At 37.4% G+C, this 12,436-nt stretch overlaps 1 protein-coding gene across 1 annotated transcript in view; it reads left to right on the top strand.

The window, feature by feature from the left end:
* Lama2 (laminin, alpha 2) overlaps positions 1 to 12,436 on the top strand; it is a 544,126-nt gene that overhangs the window by 427,570 nt on the left and 104,120 nt on the right. Inside the window, exons 35-37 of the mRNA XM_013026778.1 lie at positions 1,815 to 1,926; positions 8,655 to 8,817; positions 9,720 to 9,930. Coding sequence (XP_012882232.1) covers positions 1,815 to 1,926; positions 8,655 to 8,817; positions 9,720 to 9,930 — 486 coding nt within the window. The remainder of the gene's footprint in view (positions 1 to 1,814; positions 1,927 to 8,654; positions 8,818 to 9,719; positions 9,931 to 12,436) is intronic.

The following is a 12,436-nucleotide window of genomic DNA, read 5'->3' on the forward strand; positions in this document are numbered from 1 at the left end:
CTTTGATTTGTTGTGTTTCTGGGTCTCTATTCAAAAAATTTCGGCCTGTGCCAAGGAGACCTAGGGTTTCTCCTATTCCATCCTGTAATGTTTTCAGAGTGTCTTAAGCTATTGATTCTTATGAAAAGGTGTTTGAGGGTTACCATATTGCAACTCTGTATGATTTTCCATGGTATGTAGAACTAGGAGGGATTGAAAAGTAGTGTATGTACATAAGTGTGAGAGAGACAGATAGACAGAAAGACAGATCCATCTGAGCCTCGAATGAAAACATGTTCAGGGAACTAAGTTTAAGAAATAACTAGACATAGTTGTAACGTCTCTGTAACAAAAACAGAGACTTGAGAAACCCACGAATTGCACACACAATTACTTTCAAGTTTACTCTAAAAATGGAAATAATTCCATGGCTAGAAATTAGAAGAATAAGTCTAGAACATCAAATACACTAAGTAATAGTCTCTAAACAACTGTGTGTATTGCTGAAACTATAAACAGGAGTTAAATTTTTTAATGGATTCTTCTTGTTCATTCTTGTGATGTTAACATTAGCTTTTTGAAGATAACAATTGGAAATTATGTTCTGAAATTTATACAAAACCTTGAAATCGTCCATGGTAAACATCTTGCTGTCTTTCAGAAATAATAAAATGTAGTGTGTTCTCTATAGCGTCTCCAGTCCTGTCCTGTGCTGCCCAGACATTTAGTTCTACTTCATATCCATCTCTATGTACAAAAATGTAAATGTTTCTGCTCATACCTACAATGTAAGCACTGTAGCACAAGAATATTAATATTCTGCCAATGCGAACTTCAGTCTACATTATATTGATGCCATTTTTGATTCTCTGATTTATTATCTACAGGTATAGTACTTGTACATTTTTAGTAAAAGAGAAGTCATATCAACCTAACATATACACATGGAAAAATGAAGTTAACCTTACATCAATATATTCCAACTTGTCTTTTAAAGAAATATTGAACATTGAACATCACACACACACACACACACACACACACACACACACACACACACACACACACACCATCTGTATTGACTATGCTGTACCTTAACTATTAACACATTCAGGGCATTCTGCTGTATCAGATGGCATTTTCATGGTGATCAACAGTGAGTAGATGCCTTTTGGGAGGTGAAACTATTTGAAGAAATCTGTTTTATTGTACTCACAATGGTATGGTTCTGTGATTAATGACCATATTTCTGGTTATTTAATATGAGAAATTCAGCACTTATTCTCCCTTAATGTCTTATTGGTATGTTTGAAGTGTTATAAAACAAGCATTTACTCCAGAGTAGCTAAGTACTTCCTCATCTTTGTTTCTTTAATTAATGTATTGATCTATACCGAATCTGTAGGATCAAGCTTATTGAGACAGACTGCTTGTTCCTCCCTCAAGAGATCATTACTGCACTCCACATGTTTTCAGTAAATAAAATATAGACAAAACTGTGGAGGCTGAAGATTCTATTAAAGACTTTTGGCAATTGTACCTTGACAGTATTTCAAAAATAATTGTGCTTGATAACTTTTTCTGTGCCATTGCCTATAACCAAGGTTTTTAAAAGACCCAAATACAGCTCCCTGATTTCCATTTAATGGTAGAAGTAATAAAGTTTAATTGTATACTTGAGCGCAGGGCATTATTTCCAGCATATCTGATCAATAATTCATCGATTGCCTTTGGCTCAAAGTAAAATTTGAAAGAAAATGTAGCTAGTGGGAGTTTATCTAGCCATAGCCTCATCATCTCTATTAATTATGCTTTTCTTGAATTTGGATCATTAGGCTACCAAAGTGACAGCAGATGGTGAGCAAACAGGGCAGGATGCTGAGCGGACCAACTCCAGAGCAAAGTCCTTGGAAGAATTCATTAAGGAGCTTGTGCAAGATGCAGAAGGTATTAGTGAAATCACCCCATAATCATTATTTCTCCCAACAGAGAAATAGAAGAAGGGGATACATAAGACTGCAGTTCTTCTCCTAAGAGATGACATTTTCTAAAGTCAAGTGCTGAGTTTTGGAAAGTATTTTGGTTAAGATAGTGAAGAACTTTATCTACTGAGGATTGTCAACCTGAAATGTTAAATGAGTGATTATGAACGCAACATAGGGTCAGTGTTTGAAGAATGGTTAACATATTTCAATAATTCGTGAGAAACCTATTTTTGTATTCAGAACTATCAACGTATTTCCTTCTTTTGAAAAAGTTAACTTTAATCATTCTACTTGGTATATGAAAGTAGTTCTTTAATTTCTTAAAATGTCCTTCCAAATTCTGGTTATAGGTTTTCTATACACACCTGTTTCTTGGGCTTTAGATGTACTATTTTGCCAGCAGCTGCCCAGCCAGTCCTTAGGTATCATGTTGGTTTGGTTTGGGAGGGCGTTGTTTTGTTTGTTGGTTTGTTTTTTGCCAGTCATGGGGCTTGAACTCAGGGCCTGGACTCTGTCCCCCAAGCCTCTCTATGCTCAAGGCTAGCTCTCTACCACATGAGCCACACCACTTTGACTTTTTCTGAGTATTTTTTTTTGGAGAGAAAAGTCTCTCAGACTTTCCTGCCCAGGCTGGCTTTGAACCACAATCCTTAGATCTCAGCCTTCTGAGTCTCTGGAATTACAAGTGTGAGCCACAGGTGCCTGGAAGGAATCAGTGCTTATCATACCACAATTGATTATTAAAGTGGAATCTTTTGGGGGCAAAAGCTTAGACTAAGAAACTCCTAATGAAAAAAGATCATACTCACCATTCTAAAAATAAGAACAGCTCTTAAATATCTAAAAGTATATATTAAATATACCTATATATTAAGAAAGCTTTAAAAGTGTTATGTTAGTTTTTGTTAAAAAGTAAAACACTGTAGTTTTCTACAAGATTGTACATTCTTGATATTTTGCTTTGTGATCTGGTCAAATAAATCAGGATGTGAGCAAAGCTTCAGGGCAGATTCTGAGTGTTTCCTTAGGCATTGATGGCTGAAAAGACACAGAAACATATTCCCCATTGCAAGAAGCAGCGGACTTTTAATCTAAGGCCTGTTCTGAAGCAGAACATATCAGAAGCTGACAAAGAAATTACTTGTGCTGGAAAAAAAATCTGTTAACTCATTGTGGTTTATTCTCTGTTAGATGAAATTGTTTTTCATTCTCTGGTCTTATTTTCAATGAATACTCACTACCCTCCTCCCCCCCCCCCCGCAATACTCCCCTGCATTGCAAGCAAACAACAACAAATTCCACTGTAGGTAAAGCATTTTTCTCTCCCTGCTGATCTCTAATGCTGCTTTTTAGCACTCAGGAACTTTCCTTCTTATTTTTTTCTATTTGAAATCTCAAACACTATAACACTCCATGGTTCATCCTGGCAGCTCATTTTAAAATCTTTTCAATTAAGTATCCATATAGAAAAAAATAAATTCTGATGCATACTTTAGTGGACTCCAGTAGCAGAAATGCTTACTTTCTTCCTTATATGGAGCTTTCCACCTTGCAACCCACAGAGACACAAGATGCATGACTGTTGTTTTGTTGAATGTAATTTTTATTTTCCAAATGCCTAAGGTCTTTGGTTATTATCACATAGTTTGTGCATCACACAAAGCACCAATAGGGGAAATTGTAGAGAGAGCATTTTACCCAGGCTTTTCTGCCAAGTTCTCTAAAGTCTACTTGCTAGACTGAAAGAGGTATCTGTTATCTCCCAAATGGTACGCTGATTGTGTGATTTGATTATGTCTGTGTAGGAGAAGCACCTTTATCTATTTTGTGTGAAGTGCTATGTGGGTAGCTGTACCTGAAGAAAACAAAAACATTTTTCACTTTTGCAAGCAGACACTATTTAGCAGAATTAATATAAATACTAAAGTTGAATGGCAGCTTAAATTTGAATAGATCAGAGTGCACTGAATTTTCACTGAGGTATACAACAAGCGACAAGTCTGGGAAGTTAAGAGGTGAGGAGAGAAAAGGGGGAAAGAAAGAAACAAAGATTAGGCAGGAACAGACAGGGAGAGTAAGAGAGGTCACCAGAACTGTAAGTAGGTTACATGACACACCCACACCTTTTATCCCCTTCCTCTTTTTCAGAATGACAATAATGGGGATAATCATGAATATTTTTACACTTTTATACCGACTGTAAATTACTGCAGAACAAGTGGATGCTTCAGCCTGACATTTGTCCATTTCAGCTTCATGTTTCGATAGATAAAATTTGCATCCCATCTTCCATTATAAGTCGTGGCCTCTTTGTAGATAATCAACTTCTATTCATCCAAAGTATTCTCACCTCCTTGTAATTGTATAATAGCTATTGTGCTGAGAGTCTTGCTTACATAATGAATGAGATGTACTCTATTCCATGCATTATTAGAGCTAAGAGGGATCAGAGATAAAAATCCCATTAATGTTTATGTCCTGACATATAATAGAATATAACTAACACTAGATGCCCATCTTACAATATCTCAGGTCAGAATCCTACTTTTCATTCTTGGTAGATTTACCTATCAGAGGAAAAATTTTCAGATTTAATATGACAAAAACCTTTGCTTTTCCTGAGGAATGGATTCAGTTTGATTTTTATTAGATAGATACTATAATTTTCTCAAGAACTCCTTATTTATTTTCTGTCAAGAATTGCCCATAACATGACTTTGAACTAGATTTGGGACCCATAACATTGAACATTATGGCCTGCCTTTCTGCCTGATTTTATTTTCCCTGACTCATAGTCACTTTTCTCTTCACCCCTATTTTTTTCATGTTAATTTTACCTTGTTTTAAAGATTTGTAATGATCTTAGATATTTCTTTCAAGCAAAGTGGGAATATATAAGCTCAACAGATAAGTTAAAATTATTTTCAGTTCTGTGTAGCTCATATGAAGGAATCATGTATGCCTTTGAACAAGAGGCTAAATGACATGTCCATCTTTAGTGTTTAAAATATTATGAAACTTTGTAATCCAACACAGATAAGCAGGAAAGCAAGAAGCTGCCATAATCATCTCTCTGAGGTCATTTTTATTCATCTCAATTAACTTCCCTATGTATTGTCTTAATATTTTAGTGGTGTATGTTTTCTGAAAGATGAAGCTATTTTTGCCTATCCTTTTTCTCTCTACTGCCATTCATTTGTCCTCTCTACAGTTTATGTTTGATAATCAGTTGCAAGAAAGAAAATTATCTTACCACCCATAGTCCTTCCTTTCTCAATATGACCTGGGCCCAGGCCTACATTTGGCCAAATTTTGAAAAATATATTTCCTTTTGACATTTATTCAAACATGAAATCAAACAAAAACAAAAATGTGGTTTTGGCCGGTTGAAAAGTAGGATTTTTCACTGTTATTTTATTTGTACTTTTGAACTTAGGGCCTCTCCTTCATTAAGCAAGTACCAATACTGCTAAAATATGTTTGTTTTTTGCTTGTTCTTTTTGAGACTATAGTATCACTTTCTGCCCTAGCCTGAACTTATCTAAGGCTTCTTGCTAGCGAGGATAGCAACATACACCACTGTATCCAGCTCTTGTTACAGAAGTCTCAAGAATGTTTTTCTGCCAATCTCGCCTAAAACTGTGACCCTAACAATCTCACTCAGCTCTCTAAGGAGCACGAAACTACATATGCCCTACTCACTTTTCTTACAGTGAATACAAATAATGCCTTAATTACCTTTATGTTGAAACTGGTTAAAATTAATTGTACCAGTAGTTCAGCCTGTAATCCTAGCTGTTCAGGAATTTGGGATCTAAAGATCACTCACTGTTAAACACCAGGCAGGAAAGTCCATGAGAACCTTATTTCCAATTAACCAACAGAATACTAGAAACAGAACCATTGTTCAAGAGGTAGAGCATAGCCTTGTACAATAATGCTCAGGGACAGTGCCCCTAAGTTCAAGTCCCAGGACCAGCACACACACACACACACACACACACACACACACACACACACACACACACACACCTACTGTATTGACAGTAACAAATTCAGAGTGAAAGATGAAGCTTATCTATGTCTGTAGCCATGTAGTAAGCTATAGATACCATTTTTCTTGAAACTTTAGAAGCACAAATCTTCTATTTAACCCTTAGCATTATTTTCACATAGCCTACTATACCAAGTAGCTTTCGGATTAATTAGTCATCATCACTCTAGTTCTATATCTTACTAATACTAGGACTAGAATTGTGGGAAGGTCCTTCTGCATAGGTGAGGGTATGACATGAGGCAGTGGGTCAAGAAAATACCGCCTGGGGATAGGAAGGTGGATCAGTGGTAGAGTGCTTGCCTTGCATGCATGAGGCTCTGGGTTCAATTCCTCAGCATCTCATAAGCAGAAAAAGCCAGAAGTTGTACTGTGGCTCAAGTGGTAAAGCACTAGCTTTGAGCTGAAGAGCTGAGAGACAGTGCCCAGGCCCAGAGTTTAGGCCTCACAACTAACAAAAGAAAAAAGAAGGAAGGAAGGAAGGAAGGAAGGAAGGGGAAGAAAGAAAGAAAGAAAGAAGGAAAGGAAGAAAGGAAGAAAGAAAGAAAGAAAGAAAGAAAGAAAGAAAGAAAGAAAGAAAGAAAGAAAGAAAGAAAGAAAGAAAGAAAGAAAGAAAGAAAGAAGGAAGGAAAACGCACCTGGGGACAGTTTCTTTCAAAGGGCTAAGGATGACTGTATTTGTTCATTAAAATGTGATTCTAGGGCTGGGAAGGTAGCTTAGTGATAGAATTCTTGCCTTGCGTGCATGAGGCCCTGGGTTCGATTCCTCAGCACCACATAAGCAGAAAAAGACAGAAGTGGCGCTGTGGCTCAAGTGGCAGAGCGCTAGCCTTGAGCTGAAAAGCTGAGGGACAGCGCCCAGGCCCAGAGTTCAGGCCCCACAACCTACAAAAAAGAAAAGTGATTCTAAAATGTCTAAAATTTCATCTTTGGCTAAGTCCTTTTGGATCTACAAAAATCCCACAGGCTTAGAGATACATAAACAATAGCAATTTCTTTCTTATCCTTCAAGAACTTGAGAGGTCTAAAATCGTGCATTGGCATAGCGAGTGTCCAATAAGAATCCACCTTCTGACTCAAAGATGTCCATGATTCTGCTATAACCTCAGATTGTAGAAGGGTCGGGGAGGTCACTGGATTCCCTGTATAAATACTGTCTCCTTCCTGCCTTCATAATCGAATCACCTCCCAAAGCCCCACGTCTACATCCCATCATATGAGAGTTAAGTTTCACCATAAGAATTTGAGTTTACATAAAACACCATATACGGCAATGGCTTCCAGAAATAGCAGAGTCATTTATGATGCAGATGTATTTTAGAAAGGGTAAGTTAGACTTCGAAAAATCAATTCCTTCCACCAGGTCAGTGTTCCTCATTCTCCAGTGTGAATTGGAAGCGCCTACAGAGCTTGTTGAAAATTGCTGTTCCCCAGCCCTGGAATTTTTGATTTAGTAAGTCTATGGTGGGGCCTGAGAATCTGCATTTATTTAACAAGCCCCTGGCGGTGCTGCTGTTCCATGGGCAGAAGAGCACATCTCACACTCCTGGCTGTACTACTTGTACTGAATATGTGTGCCTGTTTCTGACCAGTGAAAATCTGAGAAATCTCTCTAGCCATGAATACTCAGGATCTATGATGTTTAAAGAGTACTTCAGATATACTTTTAAGTGGAAGAAAATGTCTCTTAGGTAGTCCAGACTTCTCATTCTAGGGGTATTCATAGATCATATTATAGAAATAAGTATTCAGCAGATAAGAGTTGGAGAAACTATCTCTCTTCAGCTCACCAAATTAATGTCCCACAGAGTATACTTCAGGAAACTTTGGTCTAAACCTAAAATGGTATAACTGTGTAAACGTTTCAATTCACCAATTTTTTTAAGTTTACACTTGACACAGAATTCTTTTTCCAAATGAAATCTTGCCCAGAACACCAACCTATAAAACAGTTTCTCGGCAGAGCACACATCATTTGTAGACTACCTGAAACACCAGGAGAATGCAAAGAGCAAAGCTCGAAAGCCCACTCAATGCATAATAAACCCGGACGCCTGGATGGATGATACCGCTGGAAGGCAGCTTTGAGACCTCATCTATAACCCTTGTCCCCAGATCCCTTGCTCCTTCCCTCATTCCTTTTAAAAATGAATGTGAGAAGACTGTGTGGCGAGGCAAGGCCAAGTTCATACGCCGGCATCTCACTGCTAATAGTATTTCCATGCCCAGTATTTTCTTTCATAATTCACTGAATCTGACTGTCTTGTCAGTAAGGCAGTAAGATCTTGTGTTTTCAGCTTCAGGTATTTTCCACACATCTCATTATTTCCTTCTGACCTGAAAAAGTATTGACCCATTTCACTTGTGTCCCTTCCTTTTGCGGTTAGGAATGCAATATTTTAATGACTGTGCCTTCAAACAAATCTAATACAGAGAAAGATGTCACATTTCCCTTTTTGTAGTTAGTTGTTGTAGTGACTGTCTCTGTTTCCCAGCAGGAAACAGTCCTGACAAATTTTGTGTCATTTGGAGCCAGTGATGAGGAGCAGATGTAGACTGATAGTTTTGCCTGTGATGTTTTTGTGTACCAATATACAACATTTGTTTTTATTTCCCCCCACCCCCACTCCCTGAAGCTGTAAATGAAAAAGCGATACAAGTAAATGAAACACTAGGAAGTCAAGACAAAGCCTGGGAGAGAAATTTGCAAGAACTTCAGAAAGAGATTGATCAGATGATGAAAGAACTCAGGAAGAAAAACCTTGATTCAAAAAAGGAAGTTGCTGAAGAAGAGTTGGTGTGAGTAGCTCTCTCTTCTCTCCTCATTTCCTCAACTGATCACTGGAGAGTATGAATAGTTGTGAAAGCATCCTTCCAACTTGTGAGCAGATGATTATTTTGTTTCTGACCTAGAGATAGTTGCTATTTATCTGTAATTTACTTATTTAGTTATATCTCAATCTTGTTCTTTAATGAATTAAGAGCATATTTTGTCTATAGATTTTTTAAAATATCAAGTAAACTGTCCTTTCTCGTGCTATCCTTCCTAGAGTTAAGTCAATTAACTTTCATTAGAGGGATTCCTCATGTATCAATAAAATTTTGTTTTAATAAGAATCCTTTAAATAAATAAAATTTGACTTTATTTGACCATTGTACCATATCATTTTAAGAGATACAGCTTAGTTAAACCCAAGGAACTACCACATCATTCAGAATGAAGAAGAGTAGACCCAAACTATGGCACTACAATAGCAGGGCAAAAATATAGCCTTCAATGTCTACTTTCTAGCAAGCATGTCAATATTTATTCTTTCACATTTGAAGTGATAGAGAAGATGTCTAATGGTGAAGCTGTTTTTTTAATTATGTGAAGAGAACCATTAAACTCACTTCATTCAGGACATGATAAGAATGACCTGAGACCCCTGACAATTAAAAATTAATCTTAATAATAAATGTTAGAGTTAAGAGGGTTTTGTTTTAATTGAAAGACTTGACCACTTTTAGACATCTGTTTCCATCTGAATTGGAAGATACTGAGTCTGCTTTTCGTGTGTGTGTGTGTGTGTGTGTGTGTGTGTGTGTGTGTAACCATTTTTTTCTGTTAGCATCTGTTTAATATCTGTTTAACACCATTTAAAATCAGTAAACACTGAGGTAGTAACATGGCCATCTATGCTTTGGATTGATTGTTCCAGAGCTGCAGAAAGCCTGCTGAAGAAAATGAACAAGCTGTTTGGAGAGCCCAGGAGAAAAAATGAAGAAATGGAAAAGGATCTTCAGGAGAAACTAGATGATTACAAGAACAAACTTGATGATGCTTGGGACCTGTTAAGAGAGGCCACAGATAAAATCAGAGAAGCTAATTACTTATCTGCTGCCAACCAAAGAAACATGAGTGCATTGGAGGTGAGTATAGAAGCCCACCCCGCACAGTCCTGGACATCAGAAGTGGACTGGAAATGGCTGAATTGCCAAGGTGATGCACACAAAAGTAAAAAATGACAGTTGTATCCATGCATTGGAGGCCTGTGTCTGCAATCCTAGTTACCTAGTGGCTGAGAGCTGAGAATCAATCAGTTCAAAGCCAGTCTAGAGAGAAAAGCTCATGAGTCTCATTAGCCAGCATAAAGCTGGAATTGGGGTTCAAGTGATAGAGCTACAGCTTTGAGTAAAAAAACCAAGCAAGTGTGTGAGACCCTGAGTAGCAGCACGCAGTTCTGGCCCTAGTGCTGGCACACAAACAGATGAAGATGATCATCCCCTGTGTGCAGATCACTAATGATCATTTTCCACTTAGTCAAATAAAATTTAGAACACTTCAATTATTAAAGAATTTTTAGGGTAATGTAACATAGGACATAGGAGTCAGGGAACCTTGCTCTCAATAACAACTGTATTATCAACTGGAAGTCTAAATTAAGCCAGTTAATTAACATCTGTAAACATTAATTCTCAACTCTACAATGTGTGTATTTTATCAGTATTTCTAGGCTATTTTCAATTTACAACTTGATATACAAACCTGGTTCAGGGATTTGGCTGCCAAAAATATCATACATGTTTTCTGTATATGTTCTATGGACCCTCAATGTAGGAGACATAACTAAGAGAGATCAGGGCTTTGGAAAAATCTTCACTCCTATTTATCTATGCAATGAATGTATTTTATGAAAATGACATTTTTAAAGGATTAACATGAACATATCAAATGTGGTTTATTTTGTCCTCCTTTCTGTCATGAAGAAGTTACAGGTAGTTTCATTTCAGAGTGTAGCTGGCCCCAGGACTAAAACAGATTCTACTATTAAATCTTTCTTTGCTTTTGTCAGTTTCTTCTTGGATCTTAATATGGTGAATGATTATTTCCTTAGGACTAAATTTAGTGCATAGGAATCTGCATACCTATATTTGGCATTTAAACAAAATTTTCTCCAGTCATAAGACCATCTTTATGTTTTTAAAGTACTCAACCTCAATAGGTTTGGAAGCAGTAGCTTCTAAGATTGTATCTGTAATCTTAGCTACTTGGTAAGCAGTAATAAAGGGATTATGGTGTAAAACCAGCCTGGGCAAAAACTTCTCAAGCCAGGCGCCAGTGGCTCAGCCTGTAATCCTAGATACTCTTGAGGCTGAGATCTGAAGATCGCCATCCAAAGCCAGCCCAGGCAGGAAAGTCTGTGAGACTCTTATCTCCAATAAACCACTAGAAAACTGGAGGTAGCACTGTGGCTCAAGTGGTAAAGTGCCTTGAGCTGAAGAGCGCAAGGACAGAGCCCAAACCCAGATCAGACAAACCAAACCAAAGCAAACCAAACAAAACAACAACACAAAAAGTTCTGAAGAGCCCATCTCAACCATAAAATCAGAGCTTTGTGGCAGGCACTCCTCATCCCAGCTATCTGAGCAATGTGAATAGGCGGATCATGGTCTAGGTCAGCTGAGGAATGAACTAGGCACCCTATTTAACAAAATAAGTAAAACAAAATGGACTGAAGGTATGGTTTAAGTGATACTGTGCTTACCTACAAGGCACAGTAAAATTAGCCATAAAAATTATCTAATAGCTAACCACAACAAAAACTGACATCAGCAACAGATATGTATTTCATCTGCCATATAATTCCACATTCAACAATAACTCATCATTCTAGCATAGCGTATACTCAACTTTGAGATATTTTATGGTCCCTCTTCAGGGATTTAGTCTTGTCATAGTGGTAGAGGATTGAGAAGACTCACTTTCTTCATAACTGAGTAATGTAATCTTAATCAATTTGGGCTCCACTGACACACTAGCAATATTCAAAAGAAAGCTCTCCTGGGGAGGTGGGCACTGGACAGTTGTCTCATCATGGCTTTGGCATGACCCATCCAGCTCAGTGATGCACCAGTGGTGTAACTAACCTGGAGAGCAATTGCTCCACTTCTTGGCAACAGTTTAAAGAAATTAAAATTACCTGTGTGGAAAGCATCATAAACATTAGAGAAGTATTTCAAGAAGAATTATTGTAGCATAGCAAATGGTGCTTTCAACTGCTTTTCCTTTAGTGATATTTAAAACTAACAGCTATCATTCTTATATTCCTACCCCACCCCCATACTCAAGAGAGGCCTGGATCATATGTAGACATTATTGAGGCTCTAATCCGTTATTTTTGTAATCATTTTATATCCCATACTTAGTGAGTGATATATTTACTAATATATTGAATAAAATAGAAAAACTAAAGTAATATAGATAAAGTATAAGGTGAGTGCTAAGTTAGCTCCAAAAAGAAACAACAAAGAATGACCTAGAGAGTTTGTTAAGCACACAAGACCTGTAAGCACACAGACTCTGAATGGACTGGACTGCAGTGTAGCCCAGTGTACATGCTCTCAGATTCTTGGGGTACATTTGCTGTCCAGAAAG

The sequence above is a fragment of the Dipodomys ordii genome, unplaced genomic scaffold, assembly GCF_000151885.1.
Source record: "Dipodomys ordii isolate 6190 unplaced genomic scaffold, Dord_2.0 Scaffold97, whole genome shotgun sequence".
Classification (NCBI taxonomy): Eukaryota; Metazoa; Chordata; class Mammalia; order Rodentia; family Heteromyidae; genus Dipodomys; species Dipodomys ordii.